This window comes from Cervus canadensis, chromosome 24 (assembly GCF_019320065.1).
Source record: "Cervus canadensis isolate Bull #8, Minnesota chromosome 24, ASM1932006v1, whole genome shotgun sequence".
Lineage (NCBI taxonomy): Eukaryota > Metazoa > Chordata > Mammalia > Artiodactyla > Cervidae > Cervus > Cervus canadensis.
Window position 1 is genome coordinate 30,286,093 of NC_057409.1, and position 24,944 is coordinate 30,311,036.

The 24,944-nt window shown below is 52.7% G+C and overlaps 1 protein-coding gene across 2 annotated transcripts; it reads right to left on the reverse strand.

The window, feature by feature from the left end:
- Nucleotides 1–959: 959 nt before the first annotated feature.
- IGFBP5 (insulin like growth factor binding protein 5) lies at nucleotides 960–23,970 on the reverse strand. 2 transcript variants are annotated; one of them, XM_043444769.1, is made up of 4 exons: nucleotides 22,806–23,970; nucleotides 8,655–8,884; nucleotides 8,230–8,400; nucleotides 960–5,608 (listed from the first exon to the last, which is right to left on the reverse strand). In XM_043444769.1, exons 1-4 carry the CDS (start codon nucleotides 23,137–23,139, stop codon nucleotides 5,477–5,479), a joined length of 867 nt encoding a protein of 288 aa, XP_043300704.1. In that variant the 5' UTR covers nucleotides 23,140–23,970; the 3' UTR covers nucleotides 960–5,476. The 2 variants fall into 2 exon arrangements, with proteins under 2 accessions (XP_043300704.1, XP_043300705.1); XM_043444770.1 differs by having other exon boundaries at nucleotides 1,097–5,608; nucleotides 8,230–8,349; nucleotides 22,806–23,968.
- Between the last annotated feature and the right edge of the window lie 974 nt (nucleotides 23,971–24,944).

The following is a 24,944-nucleotide window of genomic DNA, read 5'->3' on the forward strand; positions in this document are numbered from 1 at the left end:
GCTTCGGGAGCCCGTGTGCCCGGCGACAGGCCAGCCCCTCGCCAGGCAGGGACACCACCAATGACGCTGCTTGCCACGTGACTCGGACGGGGCAGGGTAGTGGAGATGCCTGCAGCTTCATTCCCCAACTGTGCCTACAGACGGAGACCCTTGTTGGGGGCAGTCAGGGGAGTACATGAAGGGCGGTGCCTACTCTGGCCTCACAGATGAAGGGGGGACATGGAGATGGGGAGAAGAGCCTGAGCGGAGAAGGGGCCAGAGGAGGGGAGGGCCAGAAGTCGGAACTGTGCACTTTATGTCGATGGAGGGTTAGCCATTTCATAACGTTCCTCTTCACCGGGTGGAAACGGCAGCGGGGAGCTGGGCAGAAGCCGGAGGTAGGATTCACCTCGACCAGAGGTTCCCAGGAGTTAAGATCTTGCGAGGAACATTCTAGCAATGACTTCCTTAAAGTCCTACCTGAGAGTCAATTAAGATCACTTTTCTTTAGGGACCTCCCTGGCAGTCCAGTGGTTAAAAATCTATCTTTCGATGCAGGGTTCTGGGGTTTGATCCCTGGTCCGGAAACTAAGATCCCATGTGGCAGAGGGCCACCATTAGAGAAACCTTGAGAAAGCCTTCGCGCTGTAACAAACACCCAGCGAAGCCAATAAATAAATAATAAGATGACTTTCTTTAGCAGCAGGAGCGAAGCTTAAATGGTAATGATGGTAATAGTCCTAGTGGTAATAGCAGCTGGCTCTGCAGGACCACTGGCCCTCTTAAGTGCTATGTATCCTCACCGAAAAGGTTTTGAAGAGCTAGAGAAGGGGGCACCAGAGTGCCGGGTGGGAGGGTGGGTCACGGGGGTCCCTCTGGAGGGCCCAGGCCCTAGTCCAGCCTCCACTGGTCCCTTCTTCCCCTTGTTCTGTCTCCCTTCGCCTACCTTCCCTGGGCCCGAGGAGGAAGCTGAGGCAGGCTAACTGAATGCATAACTTTATTAAATAAATGCTTTGTCACGATAAAAGACAAAGATCAAGGAGTAACATAAATTATAAGTTGAATAAATAGTATACAGCAATCTTCACTTCTTTTAATAAAACGTGAGATCCTCAGGGGTTTTTTGTTTTGTTTTATTTCCTTAGGTACAAAACACAAAACAGGAGGCGAGCTCTTCCACATTCAGGCGATTTTTTTCCCCCCGCTTTTTCGTTTTTTTTTTTCCCACAAACAGGTTTTGTTTGCTGGTTAATTTTTTCATCCTTTTCACCAGTAAAGATTATGAGCATTTATTTAAAAACAGGAAAGTCAAAACAAAAAAAGAGGAGAGAATAACACTATGGTATGTATGTATGTCAAACTATAAAGAACTACAGTAATATGTGCTGTGATTATTGCTGTCTAAAAAAAAAAAAACAAACAAACCGGTAGGCAACTCGGAATCTGAAGGAATCTTGTCTGACAACTGTCTATCCTTGTGGGCTACTGTGTGATGATGGTGATGGTGGTGGTGGACGGTCCGGGACTCAGTCTGGTGGCCGGGGACCAGAGAGGTGGGGTGAATGGGTGCAGAGTGGCTGACCACCCCCCCCACCTCCCCTTTCCTCCATCCAAAAAAAGTTAGAGAGAGGAGGCCAGAGTCTGTGGAAATAGCTAAACTACATACTCCATTAGGGAACCAAGAAAGGATGCTTAAAAAAGACACCAAAAACCTATGAGAAAAAAAAAGTAGAGAAAAGTGCAAAATAAGTCTTGCACTTTAGTGGTTTTAAAAAACAAAGACAATACAACGCCCAGTACAACCACCTCTCAAAATACAGCCTCCTCAATCTTGGACGCCAACTGTGTCTTCTCCAAGACCGGGGCGTTGCTTCTCCTTGGCCCTCTCCTCTCTGCAATTCTCATCTGAGCTGGAGCCCCTGTGGGGGCTGAGCGGATGCAGGTGGGGCACTGCCCCACATAGAGAGGGGGGCTTGGTGGCCGCATGATGGGAGAGCGGTGGTCCAGGCCCGCTTCCCTCCGGGAGGCTGGCCCCACTGGGTTACCATGGAGACCACAGAGGTGGTGATGGGAAAATGGGTGAGGGGACAGGAGGTGGGACCACGCAGGGCCTCCTGTCGTCCCCCGAGTTGGGGCTGAATGTCTCCAGGCCTGTCTCTCCAGGCCTGGCTGTCTGAGAAACTTCCAAGTCTCTTCTGTCCCAGACCGCCGGCTTTCCCCGGGTTGAGGTGGGGCAGGGGCTCAGTCCTGGCTTGGACCCCCTCAGTCACCTGGCAGTTGTGGTGGAGACAGGTCTCCTCTGCTAGAGTGAGGCCTGAGTCAAAGGGAGATGGGATGAGACCTCCTGTTGGTGCTGCGGGTCAATGTCTAGATTTGAGGCCACGGAAAACCTGGACCCTGAGGCCTCTGGGTGAGCAGACAGTGGGCAACAGGCAGCCTGGGGTCAAGAAGGTCCCTGCTTGGAACTTCAGAGCTGGCAGCTTGCCATACCTGCCTGCTCACCACCCTGCCCAGAGAGGCCTCACTTTCCTCAATGATTCCCTTCCCCTGGACTCCCACCCTGGGCTCTGTCTGAAGGTCCAGCATCCTCTAGGGAGTGGCCAGCCGACCAGAGTCTCCCCGCCCCCTCTGCAAGCACTAGAGAGAGACTCACAGATTTGGGGTTGTCAGCGTGAGCCCTGGAGATCTGAAGACAGGGGTGGCGTTAAAGCAGGCCCTAACCCCCCACCTTGTGGCTGACTGCAAAGAGCCCATGGAAGGAGGCGAGGCCCCTTCAAAGTCCAGTAAACAGCGGGAGGAAAAGACGGCCCCCTTTCAGGAACCAGGAACCGGGTCCAGGCCTTGGGGGGAGGTGGTGGGGTGGGGTCTGCAAATTCCTGGCTCAGTCTTTTCTTAGGGGGAATGGCACCCCAGTATCCACGTGGTAATCCCAGTTCAGACGACTGCTCAAGATCCAGAGAAAGAATGGGCGGAGAGAAGGGTGAAGTGGGAAAGGCTGACGATACTGGCCTAAGACGCTGAAGTGTGGGTCGGGGGTTTGGGGACAGTGGCGCAGGGAGGGGCCACGTGGACACACAGCAGGTCAAGGAAGTCCTCACAGCTGCCATCCCCATCAGGCCCTTTGTCCAATGAAGATCGATGCCTCTCCCATCCCAGCCGACCGTCCACTCCGAGGGAGCCGGGGACACTCCCCTAGCGAATCCCAGAGCTGCAGGCTTGCCACCAGCTGAAGTGTGTCTGCTCCTTAGCTGCCCCTCTGCACTGTCCCCGAGTTCGATGCTGGAGTAGTCTCCACGGTGTCATGTCGTCGGGAAGAGTGGTGTGAGCTGCATTCACAGCGAGAGAGGCTCTCCTTTGCTGTGTCCAAGCCCGTCTCCTGGCCAGAGTTCTCCATCCTCAGAGCTGCCCGTTTGTTGCGGGGGTGGGGGGAGTCAGCGGAGGGTGGGAGTTTTCTTGGGTCAGAATCTTGGCTGCCCCAAAGCATCCATTCACTGCTTGTCCTGCGCCTTTCTGCCATCTCCCACCCCAGGAAGGAAGCTGGAATGGGCCAGGGTGGACCAAGGGCTTGAAAGCCTCTCTAGCCTCCGTCCCTTACTGCAGGGTGAAGGCGGGCAGGTGAGCTCGTAGACTTTTTCCCTTCCAAACCACAGTCGGTCTCTGCTTATCCTTGTTCTTGTCCAGCTCCTACGATCTAGAACCCACCAAAAGTTCCTCACCTTCTCTGGCTCACAGGCCTGGGTTAAACTCATTTCTCTCTTACAACCTGTTTCCTTTTCTTCTTCTTAAACCTCTCTCCTTCTTCTTAAACCCCAGAGGGCTTATCAGATGGGGACCCTGGGAAGAGTCTCCTGGCTTTGTCCCCTCTCCTTTTTGCTTTGCTCCAAAGCTGGGATGGGGCCGTCAGCCCTCTGTCTCTCCAGCTCTCTGCCCTTCACTCCATCTACGCTGGCTTGAACAATCACTTTTATGGTTCCCCCGTATTTACACTTTTCACCTCCATCTCCCTCTTTTGCCATCTCTCGTGTCAGTCTCTCTCCTGCTCTGCCAGCATGAAGGCTGAGGGAGGCTTTCCAAATGCAGGCTTTGTCCAGATGAAATGAAAATGCTGGGCAGGACCAGGGGGTTGAACTTGGACCAATTGAGTTCTCTGGGTGTAGGGTCCAGAGACAGTAAATTCCCAAGGGTCTAAAGGTGAATGTGACGTCCTGGGGAGCTTGGTGGGTACACTATTGGCTGTGCTCACCGACCTGGCTTGGTGGTACATGAACACACGTGCACATGGGAAATCATGAAAAAAAAATCCAACACCGTGTCCCACAGAGGGCTGAGTTTGCTGCTGCTCATGGGAGGCAGGCAAAACTGGTTTTATGGGTTATGTTAGAAGAATATGGGTTTTCTTGGTTTCCCCAGAATAAGGACTCTCTTCAATGCCCCCAGAGGAACTACTTGGAAAAGTTAATGCAAACCTTGACAGAAAGGAAGGAAGAAAGGGGTAAAAAAAAAAAAGAAAGAAAATAGACTTATATGCCTATATATGACTATATGGAGCCTTGTAGATAAATACAAGCCCACTTTTTTTTCAGCCTATCCTCCCCCACGAAGGCTGTGCTAGCTGTGAATTGGATGCAATGAAGGACTGAAACCACAGGCTTCACTCGGTGCTGAATTTTAGCCACCCAGGAAGCACATGTCTTCCCACTATCGGGGTGTGGACTGATTTCTCAGAGTCTGCATGGGGAGTGAAATATGCACACACACTTCATGTTCATGGATCCGCTTTAGGAACACCTACCATCGAGTATCACTCAGTTATGAATCTGCCTTATGTTGAGAAGGATGGAATGCATTTTCATCTTTGTAAATTGGAGGGAGAGAGAACACAGTGCCGGGGTGGGAGGAGAGGAAGGACAGGGTTTGAGCCGTGCGAGCTGCTGGCTGCAGGAGGAGATTGATCCAGGAGAGGCACTGACCCCTGTTGTCTTTTTCTTTCTCCCCCTGCGACCCATCCAAACTGGGCAAATTCCAAGTGTGGCATCAAAGGCCACACCGAGGGCTGCCGCTGCTCCTGCCCCGATGGCTGCCCACTGCGGGCCAGGGCTGGACGTAAAGATGGATGCTTCTGGCCCATGCTCTGCTTCTCCTCCTTGTGACTACTCCTCCTCCTCTCTCTTACCCACGTCTGCTTTCCTCCCTTCTCTTTCTCTTGTTCTTCCTCTCTTGCCCTCCTTGTTCATTCAACTTGCCTCAAAAAGAAAACCTTTTTTTTAAAAGGGGGGGTGGTCTCCTTAGCTTTTCACATCTCTGTTGTTGCCATTTTCAAAGTTGTGACCTTGCCAGAGATTCCGAGGTCCTCAGTTTCCTCAAATAGATAGATATATGTATTTTTTTTTTCCCTTACATGAGATGAAATGAGTGGCGTCCTGGGGTGGAGGGAGGCGCTGGCTGGAGTCGGGGCTGGGGGTGGGATGGGGTGAGGGAAAGACGGGGAGGGGACGCATCACTCAACATTGCTGCTGTCGAAAGTGTGGCACTGAAAGTCCCCGTCCACGTACTCCATGCCTGGCAGCTTCATCCCGTACTTGTCCACGCACCAGCAGATGCCACGCTTGCGGCCACGGGAAGGTTTGCACTGGGGTGGGGAGAGGGACAGGCAGTGAGCATGGCTGTCCCCTGAGGCTCCGCTCCTTCCTAACCCTTTGCCTTCCCTGCCCCAAGACAGACTCTCATCCCCAAAGAGTTGAGGGGACTGTACCACCAACTCAGTGGACATGACCTTGAGTTCACCCTTGAGATGGCGTTGGGAGTTCACCATCTCCCAACAGACTCTGGGAGATGGTGAAGGACAGGGAGCCCAGCGTGCTGCAGTCCATGGGGTCCCAAAGAGTTGGACATGACTTAGCAACTGAACAACATCAACACCCAACCCTTGGGGTTCTGGTGTCCACATTGTATGGGACAACCTAGGGAAGGTGCTCATTTAGGCAGTCTGTGCTTGGCTAGCTCTTTCAGCTTTGTCTTATGTCACCCAAAACAAGTTGGTTTTTATCTCCAACTTGGTATTCTCCAGAGAGCGACATAACCTGATGATGATGATGATGACAAGGATGATAAATTAAATTATTAAATAATGTGGTGGTGGTTGAGTCACTAAGTTGTGTCCGACTCTTGCTCCTCTGTCTATGGGATTCTCCAGGCAAGAATACTGGAGTGGGATGCCATTTCCTTCTCCAGGGGATCTTCCTGACCTAGGAATCGAACCCAGATCTCCTGCATTACAGGCAGATTCTTTACCGACGTATCTGGTTTCCCTTGGAGTTCAGCTGGTAAAGAATCTGCCTGCAATGAGGGAGACCTGGGTTCGATCCCTGGGTTGGGAAGATCCCTTGGAGAAGGAAAAGACTACCCACTCCAGTATTCTGGCCTGGAGAATTCCATGGACTGTATAGTCCCTGGGGTTGCAAAGAGTCAGACATGACTGAGCGATTATCACTTTCACTTTCTTTACTGACTGAGTTATGAGGGAAGCCCATTAAATAATAGTAATACTAATAAAAGGCATCACTTGTATAGCTGTACCATATATAAGACACCACTTAACACTTAACTATACTGTAGATACTGTTCTAAGGGCTTTACAAAGATGAGTCTCACATAATCATGTGAGAACAATAGGTACAATTATTCTCCACTTTACACGAGAAACTATCGCCGGAGACATTAACCGACCGGGGTGAGAGGACACAGCTAGTAAGCAGGACCCCCAAGGGCTCCCCCAAAGTTGCCCGGCTCTTGAGCCCTAACTTAGATGTTGTGGTTGTTTAGTCACTATGTCGTGTCCGACTCTTTGTGACCCCATGGACTGTAGCCCATAAGGCTGCACTGTCCATGGGATTTTCCAGGCAAGAACACTGGAGTGGGCTGCCATTTCTTTCTTTAGGGGAACTTCCTGACCCAGGGATCGAACCCGTGTCTCCTGCAGTGGCAGGCGGATTCTGTACCCCATGCTACCATCTAAGGGAACTTAGATGAGGGGTGCCCTTATGGAGCATCTGAGTCACCTGGGAGGGAACTTGTTGGAAACGCAAGTTCTCAGAGTCCACCCCAGACCTACTGATCAGAATCTCTGGGGTGGGACCCAGCAATCCGTGTGATGCTGATGCCCTCACGTGTACTCCTTAACAAGCTTACATGACCGGTTAACAAAGGGTAGACTGGCTGTGAATGGGTCACGAAATGATTTCAGGAGGTACATGGTAAAAATACATTTGAGAGTCATGTGTATGTGCATGCTAGGTCGCTTCAGTCATGTCTGACTCTTTGTGACCCCATGGACTGTAGCCTGTCAGGCTCCTCTGTCCATGGGATTCTCCAGGCAAGAATACCGTAGTGGGTTGCCATACTCTCCTCCAGGGGATCTTCCTGACTTGGGGATCCAACCCACGTCTCTTGCGTCTCCGGCATTGGCAGGTGGGTTCTTTACTAGCACCACCTGGGAAGCCCCATATATTTATGCATGTGTACCAGAAAACAACACGGACAACATGTGATGTGACACAGTGATAGAAAGTTTCCTTTTAGATGAACTCATGTACCTATGGTGAATCATTAAAACATGAGTAGACAGAACTCATGTACCTATGGTGAATCATTAAAACATGAGTAGATAACAGTGTAGGCGGGAATGGGGTCAGTCGTGATTGTGGTTGGAGCAAGGATACTGGTGTTTTGGGACACAGTGTTGTTAATGACAGAAATCCAAGCATTTAGAGGTGGAGATTTGGTGGCGTTAGTGGTAAAGGAGTGGGATGCTATTTTTTTCTTTAGGGGATCTTCCTCACCCAGGGATCGAGTCTGTGTTTCCTTCAGTGGCAGGTGGATTCTTTACCTCTACACAGCCAGGGAACTTAGATGAGAAGACCTAAGAGACTCAGGTTCCATCGTGGAGGAGGGCATGGCAACCCAGTCCAGTATTCTTGCCTGGAGAATCCCATGGACTGAGGACCCTGGCAGGCATGGGGTCCACAGGGTTGCATAGAGTGGGACACGGCTGAAGCGACTTAGCATGCATGCCCTGAACGTGGGATATGGGATGGGGCATGCCTGCTTTCCTTCTTTCTTTTTTTTAAGTTTTACTGGAGTGGAGTTGGTCTACAATGCTGTGTTAGTTTCAGGGGTACAGTCTCTTCAGTAAGTGGAGCTGGCGACACTGGATGTACCTGCTTTCTCTTGTAGAGAAAGGGCTTCACGTACCTGCTTTCTCTTGTAGAACCCTTTGCGGTCACAGTTTGGCAGGTACACGGCGCGGGGCACCATCCGCGGGCTGGCTTTGAGCTCCTGCAGGGAAGCCTCCATGTGCCTTCGGCAGGGACCCTGTGTGCGGATCGGAGGCGTGAGAGGCGTGGCCAGGCCCCAGGGAGTCACCTAGACGTGCGGAATGCAGTGGCCGAGGTGTGTGGGTCAAGGGTCTGCACGGAAACTCACCACCTTGGGTCGAGATTAGGTGCTACCCAAGGTCTTCCTCTGCCTCCCGTGCCATGACCCCTGGAGGTATCAAGTGCTACCACGCATGCTCATTTAGATAGCGGGGGTGTGGGGGGGCAGGTTAAAAGCTGCGGGTGGCAGAGACCGAGGGTACGGATATAGAGGGAGATGGAGAGAGGGTCCTTGAGCCTCACCTGCTCAGATTCCTGTCTCATCTCGGGCGCCGCGATGACCCGGGGATGGGCGGTGTTCTCAGCTCCCCCCACGAACTTGGACTGGGTCAGCTTCTTTCTGCGGTCCTTCTTCACAGCCTCGGCCTTCAGCTCGGAGATGCGGGTGTGCTTGGGCCGGAAGATCTTGGGCGAGTAGGTCTCCTCCGCCATCTCGGAGGTGGTGGGCTCCTCATGCTCACGGGAGTCTCTCTCTGCGGGGAAAAGCGGTGGAGGATTAGCTTCTGCCAGCTGAGAGCCAGCCGTGCGGAGCCCAGAGCTCCAAGCTTTGGAGCGAGGAGACGGGCTCTCTGCACCCCCATGGGGCTGCCCAAACTGGGGAAAGGGGAATGAGCATCAGGACAGGAGCCAACAGGCCCGTGAGTGGTGGGAAGTCCAGAGGAGCAAACCTAGGGTGACTTCGTGGAGCAGGAGAGTGCTGGAAAAGTCAAGCTGATACAAGGAGGGAAGTGATGCAAGAGGAGGAGGATGGTCTGGGGGCAGGGAAGGGACTTGTTTGCTGGGAAGTGGAAATGGAAGTGGGAGTCGCTCAGTCCTGTCCGACTCTTTGTGACCCCAGGGATTGTAGCCTGCCAGGTTCCTCTGTTCATGGAATTCTCTAGACAAGACTACTGGAGTGTGTAGCCATTCCCTTCTCCAGGGGATCTTTCCAACCTAGGATTGAACCCAAGTGTCTTGCCTTGCGGATAGATTCTTTCCCATTTGAGCCACCAGGGAAGGCCCTGTCTGGTGGTGGTGGGGGGATCTGGCTAAATAGACGGGGAAGTGGCTAGAGGTGGGGCTGAGGTGTAAGAACACCATCTGGAGGTCAAGGCTGTCGGAGGAAAGGGATTGCCAGGGCCTGGACAAGAGGCCAAGTCCATCCTCTAGTGAGATCTTCCTGCTTTTGGAACCTCTGGAGTTGAGATACATCTGCATTTGGGGAACCGAGGGCAGGAGGGCCCTGGGGTGTCTGGACTAGCAGACCTGGGGGGAATCATAGGAGGAACAGGAGGAAGGGACCCGGGGAGAGCCAGAAATGTGGGATCCGGAGGGTATCAGTGCAGGCGGGTGGAGGTGGGGGGCATGGGAGCCTGAGGCTTTGCTCCCTGCTCAGAGCTGGCCCCGTGCTCTGTGCCCTGGGACATAACAGCTCCCGGCCAAGAGCGGCAGACAGCTGGCTGGGGCTGGAGTGGTTATATATAGCAGTGACTTGGTGACAGTCTATACTTAGCTGACTTATGACCTTTAAAGAACTAGGACTTTGTTCATGTATTTGTCTATCTTTTAATTCCAACCCCCACCCCCCAGCCTTTGGCCTTTTCTTGGTCCACAGATTTCCATGAAATTCTCCTCTCACAGACACCCTCCTCTGGGCCCCTCCTCTCAGCTCCCTGACCCCACCAGACCCGGACTGCTCTTCCCAGGTGGGCAGGGCATGGCCAGGATGCCCAGGGCCAGAGCAGGTGCAGGGCAGGATGGCCGGGGGCAGGGAGCCCTGTCTTCCCTGCTCTCTTTTCTTTTTCAGTTCTGGAAAAAGAAAATAGGGCTTTGGGGTGGCCCTGGAAAGTGCAAGTGTTAGTTATTCTTTGTGACCCCATGGACTGTAGCCCACCAGGCACCTCTGTCCATGGGATTCTCCAGGCAAGGATACTGGAGTGGGCAGCCATTCTCTTCTCCAGGGAATCTTCCCGACCCAGGGATGGAACCCCAGTCTCCTGCATTGTAGGCAGGTTCTTTACCATTTGAGCCACCAAGGATGAAGGGAAATCCTCCTCTCAGTGGGCTCCCCAGGAGGCGAGAAGAGGTGTGGAAAGGGAGCAGTTTGGTGAGAGGACAGTTGCATACCCCCAGGGCAGGAGTTCTCAGCCCAGGGGAAGTTCCAGGTGTGTGTTGAGGGAGGCATTTGGAGACCTGGCCTCACCTGGTCAGGATGGCAGGTGGCAGAAAGCACCCGAGCACCCGTTTGTCTCTTGGCTCAGGGTTTGTTGGATTTAATTGAATGAGTATCCAGAGTTTAAGCCCCTTTAGGGAAGCTCCCCGCCCTAAAGAAGCCTCCAGAGGTGTGCAGTGTTCTGGGTGGTTAGCTGATCTGGGTATTTATCCACAGGAGAGGAAGGGAAGTAGTTTCTGGAGAAGAAGGTGGGAGGAGGCACATGGCAAGAGAGTGGGCAGGCTCTCCCCGAAGAGAACCCAGCACCGGGGTCTCTGACCCCTTCTGGCCTTTCACTCCCTCCTCCCACCACGTCCTGCCCCAGGCTCTGCCTCTAGTTTATCAAAACCCGCTGGAATGATGAACCGACACGGCGATGCACTGAGTCCGTGGAGTGGAGCCTTCTGGGGATTAGCTGACCATAAACCAGCTTTGTGGCATAAACCAGCTTTTCTTGGTTGTGGGATGAGCCGCGATGGGGGTAGGAGGCAGGGCGGAACAAGCCGATTTGGGGGACTCTGTACAAAGTGAAAGATTAGGGCTCTGCTATCTAGTAACTCAGGCCCAAACCTGAGGCTCAGATCTGGAAGAAGTTGGTTGAGGAGAGGAAAAGCTGACCATGGCCTGGTCCCATCTTACTGAGTGACCTGACCTGTCACTCAGCCTCCCTGGACATCACCAAGCATTCTGAGTGTCACCTGAGTGGTGCGGCAGGGGAGATGGCAAGGGGTGGTTGCCGCTGAAAGGCTGGGAGCGTTGTGGGGGTGCACGGCCACCCCTTCCCCAGTCAAGCTTGTAACCAGATGAAGGGAGGGGAAGTAGGGCCAGACAGCCGGGTGCTGACCAGTGCGTGGAAGAAGGATGAGCTTTCATCTGGGGCCACAAGTACATGCGTCCATCCCAGCGGTGCTCGTTCTAGTTCTTAAAGACATCTGGGCTGAGGGTGCCACTCCCTGTCCTCTGGCCACCTATTGTGTCCTTTTGGTCAGAGGGCCTCATCCTCCAGATGCTCTTGCACCTTCTCTTACGGAGCTTCTGGCTCTGGCTTTGGTGGTCATGCAAGTTCATTGGCTCATGCCCCCCACTCCCCACCCTGCCATCAGCAGTTCTTCTCAAGACTCTTCATATTTTAGGATCTTCGAGAAGTGCTGTGGGCTGCCCTTAACCTGGAGTCACCGTTCCTGGGAGGAGCATGGGCTGTTCACAATTATTCAAGAACCTTTGGGACAATTTACTTAGACCTCTCTCGGTCTTTCCTGTGAAGGCATTAGCCTTGAGACTAAGCAAGGACAATGGTGGGGAACAAAATTCTTGTACCTTCTTTGGCAGATTCTTGTACCTTCTCTGTGTTAGTTGCTCAGTCATGTCTGACTCTTTTTGATCCCATGGACTGTGGCTCCCCAGGCTCCTCTGTCCATGGGGATTCTCCAGGCAAGGATACTGGAGTGGGTTGCCATTCTCCAAGGAACTCCAGACACTTTTGCAAACCCTCTGTCCTTCCCCTGGCTTCACTAAGGCAGGATTCCCTCCCCAGTTTGCAGTCTCTTTGGCTGCTTCTGAAGGGCAGGCTTAAAGTTTTGATGTCCCTCCCAGGTTGTGCCGCCACTTAACCCCATGGGACCTATTACTTAGGCAGCAGGAGAGTCAAGTATCAGATACTAATCAGGGTCTTGTGGTCACCTGTAGGTTCCAGAGAGACAGCGGAAAGTTGGATCGGAGCCAGGGCAGGAGCCTGGAATATCAAAGGGCTGGAAAGTAAGACTGGAGCTGGGATGCCAGAGCCAGCTAGTCCTACTCAGCTGCTCTGCGGCCGAGTCATAAATAGGCTTACAATTTCGGTAGGGTTTAAATTTTAGCTAACTCAAGAAGGCACAGGTAGACTGGCAGCTCCTGAGCTGTTTCATCAAAAGAAAATGGGTCAGGGTTGCAAAAGGATTTAGGACTTCCTGGCGAAGTTGCGCTGCAAGTGAACAGCAATCTCTCAGGTACTTAACAATGCAGTAGGTTCTGGAACTGTCGCCTGGCAGGTCAGTACCTGCATATGGCCAGTAGGTGGCGGAGGAGACTGGTGGCTGCAGAACAGGCTTCCTTGTAGGAATTGTAAGCAGTTCTAAAATCTGGAACTTTTTGTGGTCTCCTCCTTTTACTTCTCTGACCACCACCCCAGTCTTCCCCTCTCAGCATGCATTTAGAGTCAGGAAGATGGACATGCATAGACTGGGAATGACCTACGTGAGGCCAGGGATGGCGGGGAGGGGACAAGGCCATCAGTGTGTAAACCCCGGCTGTTTCTTTAGTCAACAATGCAAGCATAATGATTAGGGAAAGAAGAGAAGCAGATCAAGGACCTCCCTTCCTATCTCTAGCTGTCCTTTTGAAAGGATTCTGCAGAGAGTGTTCACTGTTGTCCCCTTCTTTGGGAAGCTGTGGAAGCAGGACCCTTTAATTCAGTGTCAAGGAAGCAAGGGCTCTCACAGTGTCTTGATAGTTATCTTTAGGCTGAGTTCCGATTCTCTGCTCTGTTCTGCCCCTAGTCTTGCCAGCTGGCTCTCTGATGGTCCCAGCCCTGCCATGTTAGGGCAGCCAACTCAGTTTCTGCTTCATTCCTAAGATGCTGCCCACTCATACTAATACAACATCCACTGAGGCACCACCCTTGGCAACACGAAAAGCTGCTTGAAGACTGTGTCATCCTCATGTCAGTGAACTTCTTTTTTTTTTTCGCTGTGCGGCTTGTGGAATCTTGGTCCCCCAACCAGGGATTGAACCCAGGCCCTGGCAGTAAAAATGCTGAGTCCTAATCACTGGGTCACCAGAGAATTTCCCCAGTGAATGTTGAGGGTGTGTGGGTGCAGGCCCGGCCCCTGTGAACCCAGACGCATCCCCAGTTGGGGCGGGGAGCACTTCTCACAGCACAAGTGCCAATGCATCTTCCTTCCCCAAGCTCACCACGGAGACCTGCTCCTATGATTGAAACTACAATCGAACATTCTACCCTGGGGTTCTTGGTCCTACCCTGACACCATCAACAGCCTGGGCCCAGACTGGTGGCGGTTTCCCATGCTATCTTGACTTAATAGTCAAAACTAGAGAAAAACAGGTGGATCAGATATTGCGACTTTGCTTATGGAAATTGAAGAAGCTGAGGTGTACTTGGAACTTGCAGTGCAGGAAGGATGTAGGGCTTTGCCAGGCCACCTGGACCTGGGAGAGGAAGAGTCTCTTTTTCTTGCCAGTAGGCAAGAGGGATTCGCCCAGAATTTCTCTGCCAGGAATGAAAAGGGGAGCTGGGTTTCCACCGGCTCTCATTCTAGCTCCCTCTGTGGAATTCAGACAGTCAACGTCTTAAGGGCAGAACTTTGTCATTTATCTTGGTCTCTCCAGCACATGGTCTTCAATAAAGAACCTTGAAATGGAGAGATGTGTGAATCGGCTCAGGGGACAAAGTGTAGGTCTAGGGGTAGTTCTGCAAGGCTAGCTGCAGCATGTTGGAGCTAAGTGGATGCCCTGGGGGGTCATGTCACCCACAGACCTGCCTTTAAACACAGGGATTTGCTACAGAGAGAACAAGGGGCAGAGAGGTGGGCCTCAGGAGCGGGAAGAAGTAGGGTCCCCTACATTTACTGGGCTTCTTTGATCTAAGACTGTGCTGTTGAGTACGATAACCAGCAGCCACATGTGTCTATTGAAAAGAGTAAATATTAAATCAGATTACGAACTCAGCTTCTCAGTTGCTTGAGGCACATTTCAAGTGCTCGATAGCCACATGGGGCTGGTGGCTACTGTGTTGGACAGCGATGACTGAGAACACTTTCTTCACTGCAGAAAATTCCACTGGACAGCTTGTCAGAGGGCCCTGATCCGTGCCTGGGGATGGCTGGATTCTCCGTGCTTCCTCCCCACTTTACCCTGTTTCCTAGCCAACCTGCAGCCTCCTGCTGTTCGCTACAACATGAGGCTTCTGGGAAAATGATGGATCAGCTGCTCACTGTTGAAAAAAATGTGAGACATGTCTCAGCCTCCTGAAGTCTGACCGTTTCCCAGCTGCAGATGCCAAGAGACTCAATTACATTGTGTGTGTCTCTGCATAAAAAAAAAGGGACAGGGACCGAGGGAGGGCTGTGAAGCCTCCTAGGGGAGCTGCACCATCCCCAGCCCTGCCATGACATCGCTGACCAGGGCCTCCCTTGCCCCAGTCTTTCCTGGAAAATTGTTTTCTTTTCCTTTCTGGTCAGTAACAGACATGCATGTTCTGGGCTCTTTCTTCACCTGAATTATGGGCTGAAAAGGGAAGGAGCACGGACTTTGCAAGAGGAAAAGAAATCCACACAACTGTCATCCAAAGGAACCAGCTGCAGGTAGGGAGGAGTTGCAAATGGACATGCGGAGGGAGTCTTGCTGACTTGGGGTGCATGGCAAAGGTGGGGAGCAGATTCAGAGAGTCAGTGACTGGACCTTGAGAGCAACAGGCTTAGTCCTCTTAGCTCCTTTACAGCCCCCTCCCCATTTCAGGCCAGGAAAACCAACAGCCACGTTGACCGACATAGGTATGTAATATCTCTATCCTGAGCAGGGAAATAAAGCCACCTTACAGCAAAGCAGATAAACAGAATCAGGAGTTGGACTACCAGCCCTTGACCGCCAGTCTCCCTCCTTGAGTGGAAGATGGGGCTGCTAACAGTGCTTCACTAAATCCTGATGCAGGATTTTGCCCTCTCTCAGTTGCTTCCTCCCATCTCCTTGCCTTAGTCTCATCTGACTTATGGGGAGGATGACAACAGCCCCCTCTTCATAGGGCTATGAGGATTCCACGAGTTGTTACGTGCTCGTGAACTCTCCGTACAGGTCTCTGCCTTCGTAAGGTCCCTGTTGCCTCCCACCTCCCCTGTTTGCATCATCAACTAAAAATCTGGTTGCTGTGATACGTGGCTGACAGGTGTCTGCTTGTAGATCACAAGGTCTCAGGCGCCTTGGACTGCAGAAAGGTCTGCTGGGAAGCGATGGCTCTACCCTCGTCCCCGGGGAGTCTAGGTTGCCAGCCCCAAGTGAGAGGAACTTTACCCAAGTGCTTCTGAGAAGCAGTTTCCACTTAAGAGAACACAAGGGAGTTTGTCCCTTGTGTCACCTCACTCCTTGAAGCTGCATTAAGGCACTAGGTCTCCTTCCCTGAAGTTGGAGAGAGAAAAGGTGACCTACCACCTTTCACAGGGTAGATGTGGCAAGTGTCAGGTTGGCGACCCTTTCCCAGAATGAAAGACTGGGGTCCCACTCACACATCCTCTAGGTAAAAGAAAGGATCCTCCTCACTTTTTCTCCCTGAGGATGAACTAGGATGCAGGGCCGTGACTCTGGTATACATTTCTTGATCCCTGGGCAGCAGCTGGTGATAAATTTACACATGAGAAATACATGCTTATGCACAACACCCAGCATGAGTTCTCCAGCCAGGTCTCTAGACTTGGGGAAGGTGGAGCATGCTCAGTAAAAACGTCTGTATCTGTTCCCTATTGGCTGCACCGCCCCCTACCCCCACCCGCCCCTCCTCCGCCCAGGGAAGCCTGGCGTGCTGCAGTCCATGGGGGCACAAGGAGTCGGAAAGGACTTAGCCACTGAGCAACAATAATGCACACCCCAAACCATAAGGTAATGGAGGAGTGAGGTGGGGAGCAGCCTTTCAATGGGGTAAGGGGAGATAATGAGAGGGAGGAAGTGAGGGGCCGTTTCTCTGACCTGGCCACACTCCCACTAGTGACTCATCACGGCCCATTCAGAACAGCACCATTTAGCCAAATTCCCTGGAAAGCCCTGCATGACCAGAAGGGGGCGGCAGGGAGCAGATTGTTTGGACTCTTTCGTCAACGACCTCCCCACCCCCACCCCGGCCAGGTCCTCCTAAGAGAGACTTGCTAGGGGTCAAACAAGAGAGTATGTCCTTTCTGGCGATTAAAGCTCAGATTCTTTTCCTTTTTGACTTTTTTGGAGCAGGAGCAGAGAGTGGAGACAGGTTCCCTTCACAGGTGTTTTTAAAATGTGGCTGTTAGAAAGCTTGAAATGACATTTGCATGTGGCTTATATTGTACTTCAGTCGGACAGTGCTGCTCTAAAGGGTCTGGAATGAGATGCCTCAGGCATCTCCCTGAGGCACAGGGAGACTGGGGAGCATGCTCAGTACAGCTTTACTGGTACAATCTACACAGTTCAGGATGACGAGGACCCACATAGAACATCACTGCAAGTCAGAATAGGTCACATGGGGCTGGATTCTGAGTGCAAATTCAATTTGGATCTTGCTTCAGGATTTGGCAGGAGAAGGGCTGGTCTCTGATGGTTTAGGATGGGTATCAAAAATGAGACAACCTAGGGGCTTCCCTGGTGCTTCAGTGGTAAAGAGTCTGCCTGCCAATGCAGGAGACACAGGTTCGATCCCTGGTCCTGGAAGATCCCACCAAGAAGGAAAAAAAAAAAAGAGATTACCTATTTATTTTAAGGGGCTTCAGATGGGTCAGTGGTAAAAAAATCCACCTGCTGATGCAGGAGATTCAGGTTCGATCCCTGGGTCGGGAAGATCCCCTGGAGAAGGAAATGTGAAACCACTCTAGTATTCTTGCCTGGGAAATCCCACGGACAGAGTAGCCTGGTGGGCTACAGTCCACGGGGTCACAGAGTCCGATTCGACTGAGCAGGCACATTTATTTTAGAACCCCCTCCAGGACTTCCTTGGTGGTCTAACCCATTGGGAAGAGAGTTTTATCTTATCTGCCTCCTTCTTGGGAATCCCCCAAGGTAGCAGCTGCCACAGCCTCCAAGGTGTGTGAGGATAGCGCTCAGCAACTCCTCAGGTCAACCGGCGGCTTCCAGCTATAATCTGGAGGCCTTCCGCTCCTCTCCTTCTAAAAGAGCTCTGACTGTGTGAAAAAACCTGGCTATCCTCTCTCTCTCTCTCTTCCTTACCAACTTTTGTGGCATGTGGTTTTCTCTCTTTGTTTCCGATGTGAAAATCCCCCGATCACTCCCTCATCCCACCTCACCCCACCCCAGCTTGGATCTCAACATCCTGCTGCCCCGCTCTGTGGAAGCTTATGCTGGAGGAGGCTGGTTACCACGGGAAGCCAGCCGCTTCTATGCTGAGGGCTCCTTAGAGACTGTGGCCTGCTGCTCAGCCAAGGGGCAGCGAGGGCCTGCCTGCCTGCCCACATCAGGACAGCTCCCTGTCATTCAGAAAATGAGGTTTGGCACATAGGCCTGAAGTCTGGGCTGAACACACCCCTTTCCACCCTCCTTGCCCCCCCCATCCCTCACCAAATCACTCGCTTAAGCCAGCTTTGCCTGCAAGACTGTGCAGAAAAAGGGATGGAACAGAACAAGATTGAAAATAAAGGGGTACTGCTTTCTCCACTTTGGGGCCACTTTGCTTCTCCTTAAACGGAGCACTCCAAGTTCTGAGCTCTTATTTCATCTTCACAGCATCCCCCCTCCACCCCTCCTGCTATGAGATGACAGCATTGGGTAATATTTGGCAAAGGCTTCATTGCAGGTTAGACCAGGCCCAGGCCAGAGCCCCAGGGACTTAAGTAAGAAAGGCAGGGAGGGCAGAACTAGGACGAGGAGGACTAGGCTCAACAAGATTCTAAGACTGAGTTCTAGCCTTGGCTCTGCCTCTAACCCTGCACCTAATTCTAAGCTTGTGACTTGTACTTTGGGCTTCAGCGTCCTTATCTGTAAAATGAAGGCCTGACTGCCAAGATGCTGCGATCATGGCAGCTTCCTTCCAGCTGTAGCATTCTTTGGCCAATACCCAGGCAATTCCTGGAGAGACACTTGAACCTAGCTAAGCTGAGTGGCCAGGCAAGAAAGGCTACTTCACCTCTGATACAGATTCCCAGTCACTTCTTTGAATTTATATTAAAGAAGAAGAAAAAGACATCGTAACAGAAATCATGGAAAGAATTGGAGTTGGAAACAAGAATGGGGAATTCTGTGGATAGAGAGCTTCCACTTCCAGGGGAGTGGAAGCTTAGAACTGTTTTTATTTGCTTATTTATTTTTGCAGATATGTAATAAATCTTACTGTTTTGGAAGACATATTTCCAGGTTACAATTGAAGGATGGTCTCTGGGGATGGTAACTTCTGGACCCACCATAGTAAAAATGCAAAACAGACATGCAAACAAAACCCCACCAGATAGCGTCCATGTCATGGCAGCCATTCTCTGCCCTTTTCACTTCTGCTTCCGGTGGGACCTCATAGGTACCTGATCTGTTTACGATGTTCTTCCAGTTTCTGGAGGCAGTGGGCCTGGAGTGCGGTGGTCCCTTCTCCAAAATTTCATTTTCCATACATTAAATAACCCAGAGTTTTAAATACATTGCTCAAGTACAAAGTAAAAGCTTTAGACAAAAATCACCTTCCTTTTCTGCTATCTCCTCCCCCCTCCCCCCGCCTTAAAGGGACTGAGGTTTCTGTGGGGATTTCTGCTCCCATGCTCTTTGTTGTAACCTTCTGGTGACCCCTGGCTCCTAGGTCAGCCTGGTCCTCCCTCTGCAGCTGCAAGCCCACCTGCCTGCTCAGATCCAACCCTGAGCCCCAGGACTACCACAGCTGCTCTGGTTGAAAAGCCAAGCCCCCTGGGGATGTCTTGGAGTTGGGGGATGGAGAAGGGGGTGGGGTGGGAGGGAGGGATAAGAAAGTAGGGGGGAGAAAAAGAGTAATGGAAAGAAAATGAAGCCTCACTGTGGCCAACTGTGCTTGCTCTTCCAGTCTGAGCTGACACAGCAGAAAGAGGAGGAAGGGAGGGGAGGGGGGAGGCAAGAAAAGTCGTTAAAAGCGCCCTCTTCTTGTCTTCCCAGTTCCCATTTTGGTTGGCTCTGGGCACAGCCAGCCTCTCAAAGACTTGTTTCAAAGGGAGGGGGTAAGGGTGGGAAAGGAATCTGGCTCCTTCAGTTTTCCATGATCTTGTTCAATCCAGACACAAATTTGGCCAATAAACCTAAACCTGGAACTTGACTTCAACAGGGCATTTGGATTAGGCTGGGAATGGAAGCCAGAGTGATGGATGGCCAAACCCCTCAAAGAAGCAAAGGCTGAATGCATTTTTATTTAGGTAATTTTTCTTTCTTTCCAAGAAGCATATTTTCTGCTCTTCCCCTCTCTCTTATTTCTCAATGACAGAACTGAAACCCAGCACCCACTTCTCCCTGTATCCCAAACTTAACGTCTCGCAGGCACAAGAGAGATCTTCCAGACCCGGGTAAAGTATGCGGTCCCGTAAAGCCACAAGGCCCCTTCTCCAAAGAATGCCAGAGCAAAGCTCGGTCCTTCCCCGGACTCGACCCAGCTCACCCATATTTATTGAGCTTGGTCCAATAAATAGCTCCAGCCGTCACACACACTGCCCTCTGTTGCTATATCTATCTCTGCCCCTGAACTGGCCAAAATAAAATTCAGGGCCCGGAGCGCTCCCAGGACCCGCTCGCAGGCGGACTCCCTCTCCCGTTGCCCAGCAACGCGCCTAGCAAAACACCAGTCCCCGCCGGCCCTGCTCTCTTCCTCCCACAAGCTTTGGCGGCCAGCCATCTCTCCTTAGCTCCCCATTTCTGATTCTAGAAATGCACTTTTTTTTGTTGTTCTAAAAAATCTATATCTATCTCTCTATACACATATTTTTGGTTAAATGTGTATATATACATACATCATCTATGTCTGTCTCTAAATCTACATTGGAAAGGGCAATTCCCAGTTCACACTGCTCGATATTGGTAGAGAGGCGTGGCGGTGGAATGTCGGGGTAGGGGGGAGCAGCAATTTTGGCTAAAGGAGCCGACACTCTCCTCCCTCTGTTCCTTTTCCTCTCTTTAAGTACTGTCGCTGCACCATCTCCAACTTTTGGGAGACCCACCCAAGCTGAAAAGCTCCAGCCAGGAGGGCCCACTCCCATCCCATCTGTCCGGGAGGAAGGCGTCAGTTCCAGCTACCGGTCAAGGGCAGCCATCCAGCAACCGGAGCGGGTCAGGCACCTGCTTTAGGAGAGGCGGAGTCTTTCAGAGGGGCTGGGATGCAGTGGGGGGAGGGGGAGGGGGGCCGCTCCGTGCTTCAAGGCACTTTGAAGGTGGGGGCTGAGGAAGGGGCTGCAGAGAAGTCTAAAGGGCATCTCATCTTGCTTGGGACAAAAGCCCTTGTGTGTGTGTTGGAGGGGGAGGGGTTGGGATGGAACTGGAAAGTTGGATGCGCCAGTTTGCTCTCCCAGCAATTGCGCGCGCTCACCCTCCACACCAACCACATCACACCAACCACAAGGCTGGGCAAATAAAAGTGGGGCCAGAATGCGGCCAAGCGATACCTTGCATACTTTCGCTGTGACCGGATTGTTACCCAGAGCGCTGGCTCCCAAGCCAGGAAATCGGTTCATGCCTTCCCCCGCCTCGGTGCCGGTGCTAAGCTTTTCCACACCACATCTCACAAGACGTAGCGGGGGGCGGGGGCGGGGGCGGGACCGCCTTTGAAAATTGGCTCTTAATAAAAATAAGTTCACCAACCGTCCCCGGGGGCCTCCGGGGCCTGCACATTGCCCTCTCTCCCTTTCTTGCTGGCCGTAAACTGGAGAAACGCTACCTCTTGCAAAGCTGGACAGACAAAACCTGCAGGGTTTGCGGGAATCCAGGTCGAGCGCACGAAAGCTCTCGTGTCTCTCTTCTCAACCTCAGACGCACTCCTTTCCTGCATGAGGGTGTCTATAGTTTGCAGTTAAGACAACTCATGTTGGGGTGCTCGTAATGGACGGAGATAGGAGGAAAAGGCATTGTCCCAGTAAGAAAATACCGCACAGAATAAACACAATTTAGCCAAGACTTAACCGCTTTGGGGGAGGACCAATGCTCAGAACCCAGACTTTTGTGTATGATTCATTAAACTTAAGAAAAAAAATTAAGATCAAGTAACTTTCCAAGAGGAAGCCGAACTGTTTCAATTGAGCAGGCAGCTCTGTCAACCTTTTAAACCCCAGCACTGAGAATTTGGGGGCGGGGCAACCCGGGGGCGAGGCTACTTGGAGGTGGAGGGGAGGAGCCTGGTGCGTGGCTTTTCCGTCTCCGCCCCCTTGATTTTGCATTCTGCGTTTCCAGGGCCCCTCACCCCTTTACACCACACCCACTTGTGATCTGGCGTGGGAGCTCGAGGGGCGACGCGACAGGGCGGGGCATTAGCACTGGCGGGGAAGCTGCGGTATCTGAATTGCACATCTCTTCTCGTTTCCCAGCCCTATAGCTACCTTTCTTCCTAGGTAAAATGTGAATAGGAGCAGGGGAAAGGAGTTCGATTCAGGAACACCCAGCCCTGGAACATCAAGCCCACCCTCCCTATTCCTTTCCTTCACTCCCCCCGCCCACGATTTGCTCCACCTCCCCGCCGCCTCTGAGCTTGCCCAAAGTCACCTTTCTTTTCCTGGGAGGAAAAAGAGGTATTTTGCAGTTCAGTATGTTTTACCGACGACCAGTCAATCATATCGAGTCAAGAGCAATGAGTGTGCACGTGGGAGGGGCATCAAAGCCCCCGCCCAAAAGGCAAGAGCTAACAAGGGTGCGTGCGTGCGTGTGTTGTGTGTGCACGTGAGTGTGCGTGTGCGCCCGTGTGTAGGGGGGGCGGGGTAGGAGAATGGAAACGTCAGGGAGGGACTGGTTGCGGGGTAGGGGGCTGGGAGGGACAAAGGTAGAATTAGCACCGAAAACCGGTAACGCCTCTCTCGCCAGGTCCCCAGTTGAAGCAATATTTTAACAAAAGGCCTTTTTTTTCAAGTTCAGAAAAAAAAAAAAACCCAACCCCACAACATATTGGGTACATGGGGGTGGTGGAGAGGGAGTTGATCATATAAGATGCACACTTTCAGACTGCTGATTGAGTACCTGAGGATTTGCATCTAGAGAAGAAATAGGAGCTCAGAGTCACCGTTTAGTCGAGGGGGGAGGGGTGGGGCGAAGAAGGTGGGGGTAGGGACGAGGAGAAGGAGCGAAAACCCGGAGAGGCTCGGCTAGACCGACCCCTGGGGTAGCAGGATCGGCTGGGGCTCCGAGTCCGAAGTGCAGGGACCCTCCCCGCCCTCCTCCCGGCCAGCACCCCGGCTCTAAGCCACTTACTGGGCAGAGCGCGCGGGGCCAGGCTGTCCCGTGCCCCCACCCCGCCACCCCGCCCGTGGCACACGGGGCGCGCTCACCGATCTTGGCTTGCTCGCGGTAGCTCTTTTCGTTCAGGCACACCCCGCGGCCGTGCAGCAGGGCGTGCAGCGGCTTCTCCTCGTCCTGCCGGGGAAGGCAACGCAGCCCCTGGGCGCAGCGCTCAGTGTAGACGCCGCACGACTGCCCCTCGGCCAGGGCGCAGGTCATGCAGCAGCCGCAGCCCGGCTCCTTGACCAGCTCGCAGCCCAGGGGGCTGGGGGGGCACATGGAGAGGGCTTTCTCGTCGCAAGGCTCGCAGTGCACGAAGGAGCCCAGACCCTGGGCCGGTCCCGCACAGGCGGCCAGAAGCAGGAGGAGCGCGGTGAGCACCATCTTCTCCGAGTCTCCCCCTTTACCTGGGGCGGGGCAGGAGCGCGAGAGTGCAGGGAGAAAGGGGCCAGGAGGGTGCGCGGAGCAATGTTGTTCTTTTTGGAAAAAAATTTCTGGCAGGTAGAGCAGGTGCCCTCCCCCGGACAATTGCAAAATGTAGGGAGCGATGGAGGGCTGGAGTGCCTGCAAGCAAGTCTCAATTGCAAAGATTACAGACTTGCAACAGGTAGGGGGAAAGGGATCCGCGCCCGGTGCACGCAGAGGAATCGGAGGCTGGAGAAACAAATCCCCCTCCCCACGAGTCTGACCTGGTCAGAATTGCGGTGGGGGAGCCAAAAATGGTTCACCTCCAAACAACCACCGGAAAAAAGGACTCGGAGGTTGTGGAGGAGAGGCGGTTGGTGGGGGTGGGGGCGGGGGGGAGAAAAATAGATTTCGTCTTCAAAATTTTTGTTTAAAATCTCAAAGTACACCCTGCTCCTTTCTAACCCTCAGCTGCCAGCGGCGCGCGGCTGCTGCGGAACAGGTAAGAGGCGGCGGCTGCAGCCGCGAAGGTGGGGGAAAAAATGTGGAAATCAAGAAATTAAAAAAAAAAAAAAAAAGGAAAGAAAACACACCAAATCTCCTAACACCTCTTTTCTCCCAACCTGCTAGCACCTTTTCGAAATTCGCAGGTTCTGCGTGAAGCCCGAAGAAAGGTGCAAACAGAGGAGAGGGTAGTAAAGAGGAGGGGAAAAAAAAAAAGGAAAAAACCCACACCGCTTTGCAGCTCTTTCCTAGCTCTTTTTCCCCCGGCAGAAGTTTCCAAAGAGACTACGGGCTCCGGTTGAGCCGGCGCTTTTAAATAGACGGCCCCTGGCTGCCAGCCAGTTTGTAGCTGCAATTTGAGCTCCCCAACACCCAACCCAGGCAAGGATGCCAAGGAGTACACTCACACGGGGTGGGGGTGGGGAGAGGCCTTCTAGACACACGGGGGCTCCCCTTCGCTGCCTGAACAGCGCCCTCCTCTCCCTAGAATGGAAGAAAGTGGTGAGGGGACGGGGGAGGGGGAGCGGGGAACAGAGCTGGAGCTGCCCAGAGAGGGAGAGGAGGTGGGGGTCGCGGGGGAGAAGAGAGTTCTTGCAGCGCGGGGGATACAATAAGGAGCAACTCCTCTCTGTCCCTCCCACCCTTTAGCTAGCCAAGGAAGGCTCAGGCTGGAGGGAGAAGAATTTTCTTATTAGCCAACTGGATATATAGAGTGCCCAAGAAATGCTACCTTAGCTGTGGGAAATGGCTGTCTGCTGGTGTCTGAGTGACCAAGTAAGGGTGTGTGTGTGTGTAGTGTGTGTGTGTGGGAATGGGTGTTAGTGTAAGATGGCCAGCGATGGGTGGTGAGGGGAAATAGAAAAGAAAAACTAAATTTTCCCCCTAAAAATCTGGGGAAGGGGATTTCATCTATTGTTTCTGTTGCTGGTGAAGTGACTGCCTTTGGTCACAGGGGGAAGGGGCCGTTTTTCTTTAGTTACACTGTTGGCCCAGAGAAGCTGTGTGTGGACTTGCACCAAGGGACGTTGATAGCAGCAGCATCATAGGCAGCACTGAGTTACAGACACTGGCACTTGGGAGGAAATGCTGGTTCTGAAAATTGTGCCTGGAGGCCCACAGTGTCCTGCCCTGCTGTGGGGTTGTCAGAGGCAAGGAAGGTGGAGTGGAGTGATCCTGTCCCTCCAGGTTCTTTGAAAGGAGTATTTCTATGGGGCCACAGCCCTGGAGGGCATAGGTAACAGACCAGAGGGACCCCAGGTTATGAGGGACCCTCTTGGGAG

Bases quoted from the DNA above. Each gene is read 5' to 3' on its own strand.
- IGFBP5 (XM_043444769.1), bottom strand. From the start codon at position 23,139: ATGGTGCTCACCGCGCTCCTCCTGCTTCTGGCCGCCTGTGCGGGACCG. The intron at 8,885-22,805 runs GTGAGCGCGCCC...TTTTCCCCGCAG, and splicing joins CCGCGAGCAAGCCAAGATCG to AGAGAGACTCCCGTGAGCAT. The intron at 5,609-8,229 runs GTACGTGAAGCC...TCCCCACCCCAG, and splicing joins GGTTCTACAAGAGAAAGCAG to TGCAAACCTTCCCGTGGCCG.